This window comes from Mesoplodon bidens (assembly GCF_964165515.1).
Source record: "Mesoplodon bidens genome assembly, chromosome: 11".
Taxonomy (NCBI): domain Eukaryota; kingdom Metazoa; phylum Chordata; class Mammalia; order Artiodactyla; family Ziphiidae; genus Mesoplodon; species Mesoplodon bidens.
The window spans coordinates 65,523,372-65,543,645 of record NC_138167.1 but is presented as its reverse complement, the minus strand read 5'-3'; the positions used below and the strand labels follow the sequence as shown (position 1 = coordinate 65,543,645).

The 20,274-nt window shown below is 45.9% G+C and overlaps 1 protein-coding gene across 3 annotated transcripts; it reads left to right on the top strand.

Annotated features, from left to right (window-relative positions):
- Nucleotides 1–19,811, top strand: LOC308624962 (uncharacterized protein). 3 transcript variants are annotated; one of them, XR_014017030.1, is made up of 4 exons: nucleotides 1–102; nucleotides 9,828–9,975; nucleotides 11,806–11,930; nucleotides 15,058–15,563. XR_014017030.1 is itself a non-coding variant. In XM_081248791.1 (3 exons), the coding sequence occupies exons 1-3, from the start codon at nucleotides 55–57 to the stop codon at nucleotides 19,794–19,796; spliced, it is 384 nt and encodes a 127-aa protein (XP_081104917.1). In that variant the 5' UTR covers nucleotides 1–54; the 3' UTR covers nucleotides 19,797–19,811. The 3 variants fall into 3 exon arrangements, 1 of the variants encoding a protein (XP_081104917.1); XR_014017029.1 differs by lacking the exon at nucleotides 9,828–9,975; XM_081248791.1 differs by lacking the exons at nucleotides 9,828–9,975; nucleotides 15,058–15,563 and adding an exon at nucleotides 19,586–19,811.
- The last annotated feature ends 463 nt before the right edge of the window (nucleotides 19,812–20,274 follow it).

Genomic DNA, 20,274 nt, shown 5'->3' with positions numbered 1-20,274 from the left:
TTAGGCGCAGAGGCCTCACAGGGACTTGGTCTCTGACTTCAACAAGGAGAAATAATGCGGGCTAAGAGGGAGAGAGAAACACGGAAAGCAAGGTCCGCGGCGGTAAGTGCCTTGGTGGAGGCAGGCCACTTGCTTCCCCTCCCCCAGCAATGGGAGGGAGCCCAGAAAAGGCGAAATAACTCCAACTTGGCGGGGTGGAAAGGGGGGGAAGTGTTTTCCCGAAAGCTTCCCGGGGATGGTGTCACCAGACAGGGTAAGGAGGGAGGAGTAACAGTAGCTACAGGAAGAAGGGGGCTAGAGCATTCGTCCAGGTTTAGGCCGGAGAAGTGTTGAAGGCACAAAAACTAAAAAGCGTCAGCTCATTTTACATTCCAGAGTAAATTCTTAATATGCTCCCCTATTCTCCCCTAAAAGCCTGGCATTGGTATAACTCTCAGAGGAAGGGCAGGAGAGGGTGCCTCTCCCCCTCCAACAGCTGCAAAAGCTGAAGCGGCCTTGGGTATTCCCAATTACTCATCTATCCATCAGCTTCAAGTTCAGTGTCACAGCTGGTCATAGAATTTTGTAGCTCCGCAGGAGGGATCCGTGTGGCCCCTTAGTGACATACCTTTCCCCAAGGCAAGAATTCTTCCGCAAAAGTCCTGATATATTATGTATTCAACAAATATTTCTCGAGGGAGTAAGACAAAAGAGATAGTACCCTCTGGGTGCTCTTACCAAACTGGGCAAAGTTACGGCACATGCTGAGATGACCAGGCAGAATATCCCAAGCATCATGACTAACTAGAGGGCCCAGAGGTACACCTCAGAGACAAAAGCACTACTGGTCAGAATTATTGGGGTGGGGCAGAATTTCCCCAAGACAAGACCAGGCTGGAGCCTTCCAGATAGGGTCTACCTAGACACAGCCCTCATGAAGCAGCCAGGGTGAGAGGCAAGCATGGCGTATGTTATTAGTCATGGGAAGAGTGACATCCCACTGAGCTTCCCAGACATGGCAAGCTTACCAGCTCTCAGACAGGCCTGTTCTTTTTTTAGGACAACTTAAATTGTATACATATATTTTGTGTGTGTGTGTGAATGATACATATATCATATATAGATGGTATTCATATGATCTGCCTCCCTGTAATCTCTGGCCCTAAATGCTAACGTTATCCCCTAAAGATAACACAGAACACGTCTAATCCCACTTCGTCATGACAGCATTCCAAATATTTGAGGATGATGAGTATGCTTCCTTTCCCACACCTTCTACCCATCCCCCAAAATAACAGGGATTAAGTCTCTTTCTCTTGCCACCATTCCTCAGATGATGGTTTCCATGTTCCCCACTATCCCAATGACTTCATGAGGACATCTTCAGTTTGTCAGGCTCTACCGGAGACATGGGTTATTTTTGTCCTTCCAGCCAACGTTCTCTCTCTTCTGGGAAGGGGACCCATAGTTCCTCTGGGGAACCACTCCTCCCCATTCTTTTTTTTTTTTTATTTTTTTTATTTTTTTTTTTTTTGCGGTACGCGGGCCTCTCACTGTTGTGGCCTCTCCCATTGCGGAGCACAGGCTCTGGATGCGCAGGCTCCGCGGCCATGCCTCACCGGCGCAGCTGCTCCGCGGCATGTGGGATCCTCCCGGATGGGTGCACGAACCCGCGTCCCCTGCATCGGCAGGCGGACTCTCAACCACTGCGCCACCAGGGAAGCCCCTCCTCCCCATTCTTGATCTATATGGCTGGCTGCCTGGGGCTGACTTGACTTCTCACCTTTCCGGGGCGGGCACACAGCCCAGTCCTGATCAATCAAATCGCTGTTCACCCCTCCCCACCACCACCTGCAGGGACTGATTTAGAGAAAGACATGTGACCCAAGATAGTACAATTGGAATGAGTCTTGGGCTCTTGGTTGGAACTACTAGGAGGGAGAGAAGCTCTTTTTGCACTAAGGCTGCTGAACTGTCCAGCTCTGCACCTGGAGCTGACAGGGAGACCACAGGAAAGAACTTGCTTGAGCATAAAACCGGTGTGAGAACCAACAAACTGTCAGAGCTGAGATACCGATAAAGGCCACAAGGGGTGATGACTCTGAGATCCTGGATCCAGCTATTTTTTGGCTGTTTGATTTCATAGTTGTTTTAGGTCAGGGTCCTTAGAAACTGCCTGTAAGAGAGGTCCAGTGAATGGGATTTATTGAGGGAGGAAAAACCTATAACGGAGGAAGTTGACCAGGACAGGGAAAGGGAAAGAGCCAGGAAAGGCTCAAATCCTACCTTGGCCTGATCCACAGCAGAGAGCTCTGGAACATAAACCATACCACGTGGCTATCGCCGCAGTATCTCTCAGCCGTTGGCCATGGGTTAAGTTCACCAAAACCGCTCCCTTCAGCGGAGGGCAATTCTCCGGGATTTGGGGCATCTGGGAACCCTTAGCTGCCAATACTCACAGCAGCTGGGGGATGGGTGAACTGGTCTGTTAAAGAAACCCTGGGAGGAGGTACTTCTCTGGTGGTCCAGTGGCTAAGACTCCACGTTCCCAATGCAAGGGGCCTCGGTTTGACCCCTAATCAAGGAACTAGATCCTACATGCATGCTGCAACTTAAAAAAAAAAAAAAAAATCCTGCATACTGCAACTAACACCCAGTACAGCCAAATAAATAAATTTTTATTTTTTTTAAAAGGAAATCTGGGAGGGGCACCACTTGAGTCACGCTGGGGGGCCAATTCATTCCCTTCCCTCTTGGGTTTCTGTTCCTTGCAACCAAAATGTGAGTACCTAAAGTACTCAGGTGTGATCAGAACACTACAGAGTACAGTGAGACCTTGGCCGTCCTTGACCTGACCCCCTACATCCATGAGTACACTATGAGATTGCGTTAGCAAGTTTAGTGGCTACCCTGACCTTCTGGCTCAAAATGACTTTGTAACCAATCCTTTCCACCCTCTTTCCTTTAATGCTTTTTCCCCACCATCTGCTACTAAGCCAAATTCACTCTTTCTTATACATCTTTAATTAATTATTTAACACAAATATGGGGTTTTAGGCTTAACCCTGCTAATAATTAGCAGTAGTTGTCATTGTGTCCATTTCCATCCTTTGCTGCAAGTTGGATTGTCACCCATCTAACTGGCCACTTCTAATTTTGTTGTCGTTGCTGAAAAGGGCAAACCCAATGACAGAAGCCTTCAGCAAACCGCTAGAGGCTGATTTCCCCTCCTTCCAACCTGCTAATCCATACTCCTGGAAGATTTACTCCACCTGTCCTTTTCCTCATTGTCTCTCTTCCTGGGGAATCTCTCAAAAGGTATTTTCCAGGTGTTTTTTTTTTTTTTTTTTTTAAGCCACACTGCGCAACTTGTGGGACCTTAGTTCCCCAGCTGGGATTGAATGTGAAAGTGCTGAGTCCTAACCACTGGACCACCAGGGAACTCCCATTTCCCAGATCTTGATCTGCCTTATCCTCAGCACATCTTGCTCTTTCCTGTTCCTTCTTAAGTCTTTGTTCAGGTTGGTCCCTCTGCCTAAATGTCTTCTCTTTTATCTTTATTTATTTATATCCCAGCTCACATTCCACTTCCTCCAGGAAGCCCTCCACTATTCCTCCAGCCTAAATGGATCTTTCCCTTCTCTGATAATCCATAGCTTCCAGTGTGCCAAGCACAATGCTAAGCATTCTGAGTGCATTGTCGTCTTTCATTCTTTTGGTAACCCCAAGGTGGGTGCTGTTATGATCCACATTGTTCGATGAGGAAACTGAGACAGAGAGGTTAATTAAGTAACTTGATATCACACAGCTAAAAACTAGCAAAGCCAGGGTACAGATACTAAAATGAGAACTCTGGCTGAAATTCAACAAACATTTGTTGCCTACACACAAGGAACTAGAGGAGATATTAAAAAGTGAAATAGACAATCCTTGCCTGCAATCAAGAACAGGGTCTATAAATGGCACCAATATGAACAATGCTGTAAGGATGGTATTAATGAAATAAGAGAAGGGAGAGCTTGTGTCTGGTGGAAAGCCAGTAAGATCACGTGAAGGAGTTTATGTCTGATAGGCGGTAATGAGGTGGGGCCCTCCAGCTTAGGGAACACTGCATGGAGGAAGGGAAACATGGGGCATATTTGAGCAAGGGATTAGTCTGGTTTGTTTGAGAGATAAGGCTTTCAAGCCTCGGTGGAGTCCCTGTTTTAAAAAGTAAAGAATGCCAAGGCGAGGTGGGTATTGATTGGGCTTTTGAAAACAGGATCCAAACTGTGTCTTAAGAGGAGTTACCTGGTAGTTAGTTGATTGGATTGGAGGGAAACTGAAATGGGGCTGGGGAGATAAGTTAGGAGACCACTACTGTTTTCCAGACAAGAGGAATTTAGGACCCACAGGGTGCTGGCAGTGGCCTTGGATTGTTTTTTTCCCTCTACTCTGTAAACACTTTATGTCTTTCCTTGTCCCCTAAAGATCATGACATCCTTGAGAAGTGTCAATTATTTGAAAAAATGTGCTCATAACTGCTAAACTGCAAACAATTTCTTGATAAGCACTCAGCAAATATTGTAATTGAATTGAATGCATGAGCAGGGTGATAAAAATGCTAGGGCTCTGTTTAAATGGTTTCATAGGAACTCAGGCCACACCTGCAACCAACTGCAGTATTACTCGGTAACAAAACTAAGCTAGTTTTTTATTCAGCACCTACTATGTATATCATTCTCTCATTCAATTCTCCCAATGGTAGGTACTGACATAATGTCCATCTTACAGATCAGAAAAACTGAGGGTCAAGCGAGTAGGGTCACCAAACTTCTCAGTTTGCAGGAACTGAGAGACTGAGCTGCAGGACTTTCAGTGCTAAAACCAGGACAGCCCCAGGCAAACCCAGAAGGCTGGTCACCCTACCAAGGTACCTTGCCCCATATTACACAAGTCAGGGTTTAAACACAAGTCTGACCAGCTCAAACTCCCATGGGATTTTATTTTGGCTTTCTGATCATTGCAGCCAATATAAATATCTTATTTTGGTATTTTGGGGATAGAATCCAAGCATACTCTTATATTGAATTTGGCTCCTGTATTTGGAGCCTAGTTGAGACAGGCGCGTAGAGAGAGGCAGACTCACAAAATGGATGGGTTTTTGTCAGAGAAAAGGAATCCAGGCTGGGGAACGCCTGCCGGACACCATTACCAGAGAGTTCGGCTTTATAAACTGTTCTTTGGCGCCCCCTCGTGGTGAAGATCTGTTAGTAACCCCTCCCTTACTCCCTAGATGACGCCTGTAAATGGTGAGAGGAGAAACCCCGTTGAAATTTCTTACTCCAATCAGGAGAAAAACAAATAATCTATAATAACGCATATATGTGGAATCTAGAAAGATGGGACAGATGAACTGGTTTGCAAGGCAGAAATAGAGACACAGATGTAGAGAACAGACGTATTGACACCAAGGGAGGAAAGCGGGGGAGCGGTGGTTGGGGTGGGATGAACTGGGAGATTGGGATTGACATATATACACTAATATGTGTAAAAAAGATAATTAATAAGAACCTGCTGTATAAAAAATAAATAAATAAAATTCGAAAGTAAAAAGTAAAAAAAATATTTTTAAGTTCTTGCTGCTTGTGGAGCATAAAGATTTTGCTTTAAAAATAAAAGCTAGCAGAGCTTTTTCTTTCTTATTTTCTTAAGTGAAAGCTGGCCAGGCTGTCATAGTGTACAGTGAGGAGAGTCAGACACAAAATTTAAGTGGACACCAAAAAAACCTCAATGATCAAGATAAATAATGTTTCAAAAAGAACAAAATTAATAGCAAAAAAAATCCATGGTGAACAAAATATCAAAATTTAAAATATGGAACAAACAGGATCTGACCGTGTACTTGTCCTGCCACGCCTCACTTGCTTCACCCGAATCCTGAGAGCACTGGTGCAGGAGCCTGGAACCCCAGCCCCTTCGATAAGCTCTGGGTGGAGGATTCCTGAAGGTGGCCTTCAAAACCTCACCATGGGAAATGGAAGCGGTGCTTTTAGAATTTCCTACCAAAGAACCTTAGTAGAAAAGAGATCATCCCCTGCCAGGAGTAGCCAGAAGACCTGCAGCAAGCGAGAAATTTCTTTAAGGCTCTTATTTAGGCACATTTTGAATTCAATGTCCTAATATATCCGTATCTGGTTTTGTTCTGTTTCCTTTTATTGAAGTGTAGACACTTCAGAAGTGTACAGAGAAGGTATATATCATAACCGTACAACTCGAAGGAATGTCACAAACGAACACACATGTTTAACCAGCACCCAATCAAGACCAGGTCCCTAGAGTCCACCTCCTTCCCTCTCTGTTCACTGCCACCCCAAGTTACCTCCATCTTGATGTCTGAAAGCATAGATTAGCTCTGTCTATTTTTGTTCTGTATATAATTGAAACGATACAATCTAAAGTATTTTGAGTCTGGTTTATTTTGCTCAAAACTATGTTAGTGAGATTAAGCCATAATCCTCGTGTGTGATGTAGTTTTTTCATTCTCACTGCACGGTATAAATCTATTATAATAAATTTATCCATTCTGCTGACATAGGTTGTTTCAGTGTGGGCTGTTACACACTGTGCTGGTATGAATATTCTTATATGCATGTCATTTGGTTAACATACACATGCCTACAACAGCCAAGATCAGCAGAACTTCCTAGCTGAACTATAGATTTGTGAGCCACTGAACTGTAGAGTGGTTTGGTTTGCAGAATACTGTAGCAATAACTAACTAATATTACACTCTTTTGAAGTCATAAAAATTAATTACCAGCAAAACAAACATTAAAATGCAAGGATAATTCATCTTTATTGAAACAGAAAAAAACATGCACCTGCCTACATGTCTGCTGGGAATACATTTGCTGGGTCATAGGGGAGGCATAGTTTCAGCTTTAGTATGTACTGCTGGTTAGCTTTCTAAAGCAACTGGAATTCAGAGAGTTCCTGTTGCTTCACATCTTTGTCTAGACAATATTTTTAATCCTTTTTACTTTATCCAGTCAAGTGGAGTAGTATCATACTCTAGTTTATTTGCATTTCCCTGGAAAGTCGTGAAGTTAAGAACCTTTTTGTATGTTTATTCTACATTTGGATAGCTTCTTTTGTGAAGTGTCTGTTTGAATCTTTGCCCATTTTTCTCTTGGGTTTTCTATCTTTTCCTTATTGTTTTGTTGTTCTTTTAAAATTCTGGCTTTGAGATCTTTATCAGATATATATATTGAGAATATTTTATCCTATTTTGGGTTGTCTATTTTATCCTATTTTTGGGTTGTCTTTTTGCTCCCTTAATGGTGTCTTTTGATGAATAGAGCTTCTTAGTTTTCATAGAATTCATTTAATATTTTTTTTCATTCATGATCAGCACTTTTCATTTCCTGTTTGTGAAAGGTCTGCCTATTCCCACGTCAGAAAGATGTTTTTCTATGTTTTGTTCTAAAAACTTTACTTATTTATTTATTTTAGCTTCAGATGTGCAATCCTTCTGGAAATTATTTTTGGTATGGTATGAGGTAGGGGTCAAATATATATATATATATATTTTCTTTTTCCGTATATAAGATGACCATATATGTGTGATATCTGTTTTTGTTTTCATATAAAAGTAAATAATTAAATCAATTCCCTTTAAAATTATATGACTTTCCCCTCATTCTTCAAGTAAAACTGATACTACAGAAACAGCTGTTTTGAGCACTATTAGAGGCACATTATCTACATTCCCTCATTTAATTCTCACTCTACTTCTATGAGGTAGGTATTCATATTTCAGTTTTTATAGGTGAAAAAAGTGAGGCTCAGGGAATCTAAATATGTTAAGGACACGCAGCTAGTAAGTCCAGAGTCCTTTAACCAGTGTTCTAAACTACTTTTCAGAGAAAAATTCCATTTGGAGGATAATCATCTGCCAAAGAACCATTATAACTTGTTCATCTATTTGCAAGTTGATGGACATTTGGACTGCTTCTAGTTTGGGACAATTGTGAATAATGAGACAATATTTTCATTTCTCTTGGATAGATACCTAGGAGTGGGACTTCTTGGGTCATATGATAAGTGTATATGTTTAACTTTTAAAGATGCTACCAACGCTTTTCCAAGGTGGTTTTGCCATTTTACATTCCCACTTGTAGACTATGCGGGCTCCAGCCCTCCACATCATCACCAGCACTTGGTATTGTCAGTCATTGGATTATTGCCATGCTAGTGAGTATGTGATGAAATCCCACTGTGGTTTTAGTTGGCATTTCCCTAATGACTAATGATTTGAGAGCTTTTTATGTGTTTATTTGCCATCCACATATCATTTTTTGGTAAAGTATCTGTTCAAACCCTTTGCTCATTTTATTGGGATGTCTTATTATTGAGTTATGTGAGTTCTTTGTATATTCTAGATACAAGTCCTTTACTGGATTTTTGATTTGCAAATATTTTCTTCCAGTTCTGTGGCTTGTCTTTCATTTTTTTTAACGATGCCTTTTGAAAAATTTTTTAATGTTGATGAAGTCCAATTTATAAGATTTCTCTTATGGATTGTGCTTTTGATGTCATATCTAAGAAATCATTGCCTAAAATCAAGGTTACAAAGATTTTCTCGTACATTTAGAAGCTTTGTAGTTTTAGTTCTTACGTTTGGGTCCGTGATCCATTTTGAGTCCATTTTTGTGCATGAGGTAATCATTTACATTCATTTTTTTTGCGTGTGGACGTCCAATCGTCCCAGCACCATTTGTTGAAACGACCCGTCATTTCCCCAACCAGCTTTATTGAGCAGCTGATTATGTCACCACTGGAGGCTGATCTGATGCTGGGTTTTCAGTTGTGTGGCCTGATAAATACATTTCCTCACCATTTATAGGCTTGTTTGAATTTTGTATTGTTCTTTGAAGCCAGAAGCAGTCTGACTGAAACAGGTTGGTCAACAGTGTCCATGTTGCCAGGGGGTGACACCCAGAAGGTCAAGTGGATGTCAGCCCAGTAGACCTTCTGGGGAATAACCCAGACCTGTTCCTTAGAAATATTTTTCAGTCTGTGTGCTTTCAGTGGATCTGAGCCCCGCTCCTTACTCCAAAGATCTCATATAATACAATCAAATTCTGGCCAAACTACTCCATGCCCCTGGAAGAGGGATGCAACCAAACCAGGCCAGTCTGAGTGCTCCCTGGGACTCTTGCCAGTCATTAAGAAAAGATGCTCTAGGGGACCTCCCTGGTGGTCCAGTGGTTAAGACTTTGCCTTCCAATGCAGGGGGTACAGTTTCAATCCCTGGTAGGGGAGCTAAGATCCCACGTGCCTCACGGCCAAAAAACCAAAACATAAAAAACAGAAGCAATATTGTAACAAATTCAATAAAGGCTTTAAAAAAAGAAAAGAAAAGAAAAGATGCTCCGTCTTCTCCTCTAACTTCATAAGCCATAAAGACAAGGTAGGCTTAGAGCTGCCAGTGGCCATCTTGTTGTCAGGTGGCAAGGGAAGACTTGGGAATAAAGCCCAACAATGACAAGCAGGACCAAAAAGTGGAGGAGAGAGAGAGACAGGGTCCTCAGGACATCATTCACATCTCTGGATGAACCATGCCTGAAGCCCTTCGCAGCAGGGGGCAAATCACAAATCTGGGGGGTGCGTGGGTAAGGACTCTAGCAATTAGCTGGAGGTCTGTTTGTGCTCTGAGTTGGGGGATCCCATTGTACTGGTTCCTCTCCCTACAAAGTCCTACCTGACTAGGACAGTGTTCTGAAGTAATGTTTTACATGCCCGTGAGGGCTGCTATTCTACCGATTCATTCTCAAGTGATTATCTTGTCTTGCTTGAATGGACAGGGATACTCGATGCCCCACTGCTCCCCAAGTCTCAGAAAACCAGAGTGTGGTAAAAAGCAGCAGCAGAAGAAATGCTGATGAGAGTCACGCTAATCGATCATACGACACTCATGGTACCAACTCCCTACAGGTGAACCAACCGGGCCAGGTGAGAGCAGTAAGGAAACAGACACTTCGCAAGAAACTCAGAACAGAGAGGCAGGGCAACTTGGTGGAAAGGCAGGTGTAGTTCCCAGCCTGGCTCTGCCCTGCTGGCCAGGGGACCTCAGGTCAATTACTGAGTGTCCCTAAAGGTCAATCTTGTCCTGTGTAAAATGAGGACTAAACATGCCTGTTGTCACAGCCTTCAGCCTCTGCTGGGCTATGGGGCAGCTTCCTCTGACTCACAGTGGGGGAGTGGACATTCACTCAGGTCTCTGGAGTCTTCACTGTGTGTGTTCCTCACTCCCAGCGCTGCTGGGGGCCACCCTGCCCCTTGGTGTGGGTCAGAGCCTGGACTCCTGGGCCATGTTGCCTCCTTCCCAGAGGCTCCAGGCCAGAGCTTCTTGCTTCCATCTCTCACCTGTGTCTATTTTCCCACACCACAGTGTGTTCAGCCTTTACTGAAGGGTTGGGATGATTAACGAGAATTACAATAAGAACCTAAAGCTGTGGCCTAAATCCGATGGTGATGAGTTGGAGAAACCATATTCACTGGCATTCCTTTAGGGAGAAGCACTGTTTATTTGTTCAGGAAAAAAATTCCTTGATAAGCTCACATGGAGGAGAGGAGAACCCCCTCGCCCCATGTCCCCCAGAAGACCTGAGACACCAGAATTCTCCTAAGTGCCTGGTCGAAAAGAATTTTCAGGTTACACTGCAACATAGTGGGGAGTGGGAAAAGTGAGGATCCTGGGATGTCACCCCTCCTTGAATCTCCAGTGATGTCCCTGTTTACTGAAAGGAAAAGGCACAACGTAAAAGTTGTGAGTTAAGTTTTATTTGGGGACCTTACTGAGGACTATAGCCCGGGAGACAGCCTCTCAGACAGCTCTGAGGAATTGCTCTGAAGAGGTAAGTGAGAAGCCAGGATATAGAGTAACTTTTTTTGCTGGAAAAAACACATAGTCAAGCATCAAAAGATTATCACTGGGCTTCCCTGGTGGCGCAGTGGTTGAGAGTCCGCCTGCCGATTCAGGGGACGCGGGTTCGTGCCCCCGTCCGGGAAGATCCCACATGCCGCGGAGCAGCTGGGCCCATGAGCCATGGCCGCTGAACCTGCGCGTCCGGAGCCTGTGCTCCGCAACGGGAGAGGACACAACAGTGAGAGGCCTGCGTACCGCAAAAAAAAAAAAAGAGAGAGCGATTACTGCTAATCACAAAGGAAAGACATCCAAGTAGATGATTTTAGTTCTTTTCTTTTCTTTTGTTTTTGGCCACGTGGCTTGCGGGATCCTACCTAGTTTCCCGGGCCAGGGATTGAACCTGGGGCCAAGGCAGTGAAAGCCCCGAGTCCTCCACTGGACCGCCAGGGAACTCCCTAGTGCTTTTCTATGTATAGGAAGATGCAAGAATCTGGGGTCACTGAAAATTTCCCTTAATTGTGTATCTTAACTATCTAGGGTCCCTGTATATCCAAAGCACAGAATGTTTCCCGTTTTTCCCCATCCTGAATTCCCCTCTGGGCACACTGTCTGTGGGCTGAGCAACTGTATTGGCTAATGGCTTGATCCTTGTAGAACTGGAAGAGCAGGCAACATTTTTTTCATTACAATCACATTCCTGAGAAGCTGAGTGGTTGCTTTGTGGAGCTGGGGCAAGGGCTGGCCGTGCCTCCTGAAATTTACTTCAACCTGCCAGGCACAGAGAGACCCCAGTGATCCCGGAGTGAGGAGGTTTTGTTCCAGAGTCCCAGGGGAAGGGGCCTAAGTAATGGAATCTTCCCAAGAGGCCCCCATCAGGGGTACCTCCAGCTTCTAATCTGACTTCCCATCATCAGGTCGATGAAAAATTAATCAATGGCCAACCTAAGAAAGAAATGGAGAATTTTATTGGAGCCAACCTGAGGATTATAACCCAGCAGGAAGAAGTCTTTCAAAAAGCTCTGAGGACTGTTCTGAAGAGGTAAGGGGGGTGGGGCAGTATATATTGTGATTTTGACAAAGGGGGTGCAAGCAATCAAGCACACATCCTGGCAGGTTACCACTCTTCTCGGGGAACAGAGAGCTTAGTCAATGGTTTTAGTGCTTTTCTAAGTATGAGAAGATGCAAGAAACGGGGTTCCTAACAGTTTCTCCTGAAAATATCTATCTAACCGAGGTCCAGTTCTGCCAGTTTTCCCAGAACACAAAATGCCTCATCCTGATCTTCGCCCTGAATTCCTTGCAGGGTGTATTGTATATCAGCAACTGCAGTGGCTAATGACTTGATTCTTGTAGAACTGGATGGTGGGCAACATACTTTATTTTATAATCCTTTCCCTTTAAGTATTAATTTCAATCAAGGTTTGGGAGGCATTTCATGACCAGTTTGTCCCATGGCACCAGGAATGCTCATTCCCAGGCTGGGCGAGGATTTCATTGACAGGGCACTCAGTGTGTTATTACTGGACTAGGCTCTGTTAACAGTCAACAGAAGCCTCTGAACCACCTGTCTTACTAGTTTGTTGTGGTCCAGGAAATGGTTCCCTCTTGTTGCTTCTTCCCATAGCTAGAGTTACACTGTGACAATCATTGATCTTATAGAACTATATATTTGGCCAATTGTTCCAAGTCACCTGGTCATCATTACTTTATTGGAGGCTCAGTCACACATTTGGTAATACAAGAAAAAATAATCTTGTAAGATAGGCAGAATATAGATAATAGAACTAGCAACATTAATAAGGTTGTAAGTAAATAATGTCATCTTCTAAGGAGTTACATGGCTGGTGCCAGAAGAAGAAAAATTGATCTTGATGGCTTAGCGGGTGTTTCTGCTGTGGGGAAGGTCTGGTTAACACATAATGCAGATGCCTAGTGCCCACTAGAGGGGAGGAAGGAGGCCCAAACGAGCAGAGAAAAACTTTGTTTAAATTTTTCTTCTCTTGCCTTAAAATATGACTTTTATTGCATCACCCAGGTTCTGTCTCCTCTCAAAAGGTGCTTTTCCCAACTGCCCTAAAGCAAGTCCCCACCTGTCTTTTAGGAAATTCTGTGGAGATCTGTGCCCCCTCCTTCCAGCAGCAGACTTCTCCAAGTCTGAGTTGGTCCATCGTAGGCGCTCAGTAAATATCTGTTCACTGACTGAGTAAATAATAACAAGCACTCGCAGTCGGCAGCCTGCAGAATAGTCTGGGGAGAAAGCGGGGTTGGGAGGGCTCTAAGGATGGTCCAGAGCAGGTGGGTACCTTTCAGGTCAGGTCTCCTCTTAGCTTTCAGTCCACCTGTGTGAGAATTTCAGGTGCACATTGTCTAGAAAACTTCTGAAGCAAACACACACACTCCTTCCAAGATCAAACCTCACTTCTTAGAGTTCTGTCCAAACTCATAAGGAAGAAGCCCTTAAATTTGACAGCCCTCAAATTTTACAGTGTCTCTCTCTCTCTCCCAAAGAGTCAGAATAAGCTCTCTTGCTGCACCTCTCTTGACCCCAAATAGTGGCTTTTAGAGCTGCAGGAAAAAGGGACCCAAAATAGGATCACAGACCCATAAAATCTTTGAGATTAGCTCCTAGGGGAAGATGGGAAGGGAGCTGTCTCAGAATGTTCTAGGTAGATGGCCTTCCTTGGTGTTGGGAGGATTAACCGGGCTGAGACAGCAGGAGGCAGGGTTCCAGCCCAGGGCAGGAGCCCTGCAACGTGTGTCTCCCCAGCACTCCACGCGGTCAACCCCGAAAGAGGAGTGAATGAGGTGCTGCGTTTGCCCCTCCCTGAAAAAGGAAGACACCGTGTGGCTAGGAAGAGAAGTAAGCACTTCGTAAGGGCCTGATGCTGCAACATTGCTGTCCTTTGTCCTCAGAATGGCAACTGCTTGCTTAGCACATGCCACTCCCTGGGCACGGTGCTGACCCCTTTGCTTTACACGTTAAATTGTTAGTCCTCAGTGAGTTGCTGGAAACTGAGGCAGAGGAGGACGAAGTAATTAAGTCACACAGGTAGTAAATGGAAGAGTTGGACTGGAACCCATACCCCCGGGCACCACAGTCCAGCCTCCAAGGCACAACACCGGGCCACGTGGCCTGTGCTTGGTTAGTTCTCTGCGGGTCCAGGCCTAACCTCTACCAGTTACGGACCCCACCCCTCCACGGGCTAATCAGTTTTATTCCGTTCCTTTCTCTGCTGGTTCAACAAGTATTCATGAAACACCTGTTACAAGACAAGCTTGTCTAGGTACTTGGGTTTCATCAGAGAACAAAGACAAAAACCTCTGCCTCATGGAGCTTACATTTTATTTAGGGCAAGGCGGAGGATGGGGAAAGACAGTAAATAATAAATGTTATACTTCCGGTCATGGTGGACTAGGAAAATCATACCAACATGCCCACTAAAGATAGCTTAAAACACTGGGCAAAATATACTAAGTATCTTCTTAAAAGTGTAAAAGAGCTAAGAAGGAAGTAAGGAATTACTGGGCCATGCTGAGTCTAGGAGATGTGGTTCATACCTGACAGATATTGACTTATCTAATCCTCATAACCGTCCTCTGAATTGTCCTAGGAAAACAATAGTGCTGGTACATGGTCAGGGCTGCATCGGGGTTGTGAAATAAATTAGCATGCGTGCTAGGCTCTGGGGCTTTATATATATTATCTCATTTGAGCCTCACAACATCTCTATGAGGTAGATGCTGTTGCTTACTGTTATTTTCCTAACTTTACAAATGAGAAAACAGAGAGTTTAAGGGACCTGCCCAGAGTCACACAGCTAGTAAGTGGAAGAACAGGCTTTGAGCTCAAGTCTGACTCCAGAGTCTATAAACTGAATCACCATCCACGCTACCCCTTGGTAAAGCATCTATTGGTTTTTCTTTTGGCCACACCACGCGACATGCAGGATAATAGTTTCCCGACCAGGGATCAAACTCACACCACCTACCCCCCACCCCAGAGAGGAAGTGGGGAGTCTTAACCACTGGACTGCCAGGGAAGTCCCACATATCTATTGTTTTTCCATTGGCTTTAGTAGAAAGATAACTCTAGTAGGAATGTTCCTATTACTTTGTGTATGAAAAATGACAATGTTATCTCTACTGAAATCTTGTTTTATGCAAAGATGTTCAAAAATGCTTTGAGGAGCTAAAAACTACAATCCAAGTGAGACAGGCTGGGACCTGGGACCTTTTGCTGGGACCTGGGACCCTTTGCTGCAGTGCTGCAATGCTTGCACCTGGACACACCTTTCCTGGAGCAACAAAATACAAAGAAAATGTATGGGACCAAAAATAACTGCACGCATGCGCAGCTGGGGCAAATTCTGGACCCAAAAGTTACAGAGACCAAAAAAACCAACCGCCACTTTTGAAGAGCCTGGAGCAGAAACAGGGTGTTGAGGGCAAAAGCAAGGTACCGCACATGCCCCTGCACACACCACCACCTAAGGGGTGGGCAAAACACCTAAGCCGCTCCTCCGGCCCGACCCCTGGACACACCCCTACCCTCACCCCATATAAGAAACAAGCTTTCCCCCTCTCAGTGAGCAAGCAAGCAAGGGAAACTGTTGTTAGTTCTCACCACCCCCTGCTGAAGCAGGGGCCCCAATAAAGCCTTGCCTGAATTTCTTATGGCCTCTAGTCAATTTCTATTGATTGGGGAAGGCCAAGGACCCTGGTCGGTAACACAGGCACAGCCTACTGGTGCTACTCAGACTGTAGACACAAAAATTCATCTGGGAGCAGGAGATCCTTCTTAGGGCTGAGCTAGTGAACTCAGTTAGAGATCAAACAGTACTGAAGGCCAGGACAGGGGAACCACCTGATTCTACGTTCCCGCCATCCAGCCTAGGCCAGGGCACTCAGACAGCAGGGCAGGGATGGCAGAAGTGTCCCCAGTTCCACACCCTCCTTGACCAGTGGGAACCTGGGCCCTCCCAGGGTGGGGGATGTGTGTGACATAATGGTCAGGTCCATGGTGTTCAGATCTAGCCTGTGACCTTGAACAAGTGACTTTATTTATTTTGCATTTAATTTTTAATTTAAAAAAATTTTAATTAATTTTTTTATTGGAGTATAGTTGATTTACAATGTTGTGTTAGTTTCTGCTGTACAGCAAAGTGAATCAGCCATACATACGTATATGTGCTCTCTTCTAGACTCCATTCCCATATAAGTCATTACAGAGCACCTAATAGAGTTCCCTGTGCTATACGGTAGGTTCTTATTAGTTATCTTCGTTTTTTTTTTTTTTTTTTTTTTTTTTTTTGCGGTACGCGGGCCTCTCACTGCTGTGGCCTCTCCCGCCACGGAGCACAGGCCCCGGACGTGCAGGCCCAGCAGCCATGGCTCACGGGCCCAGCCGCTCCGCGGCATGTGGGATCCTCCTGGACTGGGGCACGAACCCGCGTCCCCTGCATCGGCAGGCGGACTCCCAACCACTGCGCCACCAGGGAAGCCCTTAGTTATCTTTTATATATAGTAGTGTGTATATGTCAATCCAATCTCCCAATTTATCCCTCTCTCCCCCCCTTGGTAACCATAAGTTTGTTTTCTACATCTGTGACTCAGTTTCTGTTTCGTAAATAGGTTCATTTGTACCGTTTTTTTAGATTCCACATGTAAGTGATAGCATATGATATGTGTCTTTCTCTGTCTGACTTACTTCACTCAGTATGACAATCTCTAGGTCCAACCATTGAGCAAGTGACTTTAACAGCACTTTTGCAAAATGGGAGTAACAACATATTCCAATGGTTATAAGATGCACCACTAAGAAAGAAAACACACCAATTGCGTTGTGACAAAACGTCTTAATGATAGTCTTGGACAAGCCATAAACCTGTCACCGCAACTCTCCTGGCTTGGAGATTCCTCTCATTTCTTCTGTGAGATTGGCAATTTCTCCCGCCTTAGGCTCCATTGCTTGGTGTGGATAGTCAATCTTTTTACCCACAGTTTAGGAACAAAATGTAATACAACTCCTGCTCCTCGTTTGTCTTCCTGCCTTAGGTTCTGCAAAGCACTTGCTCTTGCTTTGTAAGAGAAGAGTAGTCATCTCCCCAAAGAGAAAACTTTGTTTCACTGGTATCAGTTTCACTCCCTGTTGCTCCATATCCCTGTCTTTCTTCATCATCACTTTTTATCCAAATGCTGAATCACGCTATGATCTTTTCGAAGATATTTTAAATAGCACTAAATGCAATACGTGCAGTACAAACAGGGCATCTAAATCAGATGAAGACAATAAAGGCAGCTGTGCTCAATTTCTCACATTTGCAAACAATGATGTCTCCATCAGGACACAATCAGAAAGAATGTATATCTTAGAATTAGCTAAATAGGGTAGCAAATCCCTGTATTGATTAGAATTCTTTCAACAAGAAAGTGACAAAAAAACTCAGATTGACTTAAGTAAAGGGGTATATTGAGCTACAGAAGTCCAAAAGTCCTTGTATTAATGCAGCTTCAGGTATGGCTGGACTCAGGACTCCAGGATATAATCAGGACTCAGTTTCTTATCATTTCTCTCTCTTTCTTCAGTAGGGATGGCTTCAGTCTCATGTTTCACCTGGTAGCAACCTGGAGCCAGTAGCTCTAATCCCCCCATCCTCTCCAGTTTCAAGTCCAGCTAAAAGGAGTGAGCACCTTTGTCCCAGAATTTTGAACCTGAGTCTCAATGCCTCGCATTGGCTCTGACAGGTCACCTGCCCAGCCCTGGACCAATCATCATGGTTACTGGGGTCAGTTGCTAAGCTCCCCACCCCCACAAGTTACCTGCTGGAAGCCCAGGGGCTACTGGGGCTGCAGAGGGATATGAGGAGAATGGATGTGGGGCAGCAAAAACAGTGCACGATTGAGTGTGGGGAATTAGGTGAGATGAGCCCTCCCAGGGCGGGCCTCTGGGATGGATTTGGCCCCTACTCCTCTGCTTTGTGCAACAGGAGGAGGCCTCCGCCGACACCCACGTGCTCCACCCGATCAGCTGCGCGTGCCCTCCTTCCCGGGCCGCTGACGCCGCACTCACTCAGCTGCTGAGTGAGCTGGATGCTGCCTGGAAAGTTAGTGAGCCTCAGAGGCAAGACATTCCTCTGGTGACAGGGGTTGGTGCCGTGAGTGGGTGGGAACGAATGAAAAAGAGTGGGAGCACCTTGGTTCCTAAAGCGTTTATGAAGTGAAGAAGCACAGAAAGCAAATGAGGGGAAATCCAGAGCAGCAGTTGGAGCAGCCGCCCAACCGGGGGGCCGAGGATGCTTTCTGCCAACAGCCTCCTGCTGCCCAGTCCCCGGGGGTGGGGGTGGGGGGGCAGGGGGAGGTGCATAGCTGCCCCCACCCCGGCCCCACCCACTCTACAGCTCTGCCAGTCTCTTTCCTTCAAATCTAAGTTGCAAGGGGCAGGATGGCGGGGGCAGGGATCTATCTGGCACTTGGTGGGTAGGGGAGGAAGAGAGGAGGGAGGCCCAGTTAGGAGAGGGTCCTGGAGGAAAGGAATCGGGGGAGACAGAGATGGGAAGACCGGGACGCACAGAAGCTCAGAAACTGGACAGAACTCAACGCAGAGCACCTGCTCTCTGTCAGGTCCCCAACTAGGAGGTGAGGCCACCAAAATAAAGCAATAAATCCCTGCCTTCGGGGAGCACAGAGTGTGGTCTGGGACACAATAAGAAAACTGCTCATCACAGTGGGATGTGGTAGCAGGAATCTGGGGTTTATTGAAGGAAGGTACCCCTGAGGGAGGGGGGAAGAAGGTCACTGCTGAGCCGGAAGCCTCAGGTCCGTCTAGCCTGGACCTAGTCCAGAGGGCGCTTGTGTGCTGGCAGGGGCGGGGGGTGGACACACCTGCACCGCGGAATGGTTCCCCTTGGGTCAAAGGGACTGGCCTTTTCTACTCCCCTTTCAGACTTTGGCTGCTGGCGTATGGGGGTGGTGACCTCCCTAGCAAGGAGGCTCCTGTCAGCCAAGGGCAATTCTCCACACAAAAGGACAGCTGGGGTGGCTGCGAGGCCTTGGAGCCATCACCCTCAGCGGCTGGAGGATGGGTGCAGCAGCCAGGCGGAGCGACCTGGGCCGGGGGGGCGGGTGCGGGCAGCCCCGGCATCTGCTCTGATGTTTGTCGTGATGGATGTTTGATGGAGGACGGGGTAGGGAGCAGAAGGGAGCTGTGGGGTGGGGGGCTTCCTGGAGGAGAAGGTCATTCTGGGACATCTTGAAGAACAACTTAGGAGGTGGACAAGCAAAGAAAGATCTAAGGGGTCATTGTGTGCAAATGTTGTAGAAGCACGTGGCGCTTTCTGGAAACGCTAAGCTATTTAAGAACCACACTGGGCATAGGGGTGGGCAGAGGCCAGATCATGAAGGGTCCTGTGTGCCATGATCAAAGACTGGGGATTAAAGTTCTTTTAAAAAGAACTGGGCTCTCATTCCGCCCCCACCTCAGTCCTTCCTGGAAACATTCACCCACTGTCACAGGGTGAACCAGCCCAGTCCTGTTCAGTTGGGTGAAATCAGGGCCCAGATGCTTTGCAGAACTGAAGTGGGCAGGAGGCCTAGAGCAGGCAAATGGCCAGAGAGGGACGGCCACAGAGGGGCTGTCTCCAAGGGCTGAAAACACAGGAGTTGGGACCAATTTGAAAGTTGTTTTTCTCGACGTAGGCATTTTAGAAGTAGAAAGTGTCAACACAAGGGAGTCCCGTGGAGAGGAATGAGCGCAGAATTTGGAGTCAGAGAAGCCGAAGGCCAAGGCTTGGGGCCCAGCACCACTGTGCCAGCTGGACGGCTCTGGGAAACTCACCGAACTCTCTGTACCTCCATTTCCACATCTGCACTGGGGATCATATCTATTCCACAGGGTCAGCTAAGATAAGGCATGTGTGTAAAAAAGGCTGTGCAAATGTTAATTACTATCATTTTGCCAAAAAAAAAAAAAGCTCCCACAGCAAGGAGAATCCTGAGGCAGGCTCACTTTACTCCAGTTTGCATTTGGCACTGAGCAGGTCAGGGACTTACTGGATGACACAGCAAGTCAGCAGCAGAGCCAAGGTGTAAACTCATCCGAGTACCAACTCCAACGTCATCGGCAGAATCAGCTGAAACCCAACTTCACACTGCAATTCGGACATCCAAGGTGTTCCCAGGAAGTCCCTTTCAGCAAAGAGTGTTCAAGGCAGTTCCCAATGGGCAGCCCCAATATCCTCCGAAAGGTTGGCAAGATGCAGCTGGATGAGGTTCCCAGGAGGCAAGACGAAGAGGGAGACAAAGAGTAGACATTTGCCCTGAGGACGGAAGAAGTGACCAGGCATTTCTCAACCCTTCCTCTGGCCCCAGCCCTTGGACCCCCACCA

Bases quoted from the DNA above. Each gene is read 5' to 3' on its own strand.
- LOC308624962 (XM_081248791.1), top strand. From the start codon at position 55: ATGCGGGCTAAGAGGGAGAGAGAAACACGGAAAGCAAGGTCCGCGGCG. The intron at 103-11,805 runs GTAAGTGCCTTG...TCCCATCATCAG, and splicing joins GGAAAGCAAGGTCCGCGGCG to GTCGATGAAAAATTAATCAA. The intron at 11,931-19,585 runs GTAAGGGGGGTG...TTCTCGACGTAG, and splicing joins CTGAGGACTGTTCTGAAGAG to GCATTTTAGAAGTAGAAAGT.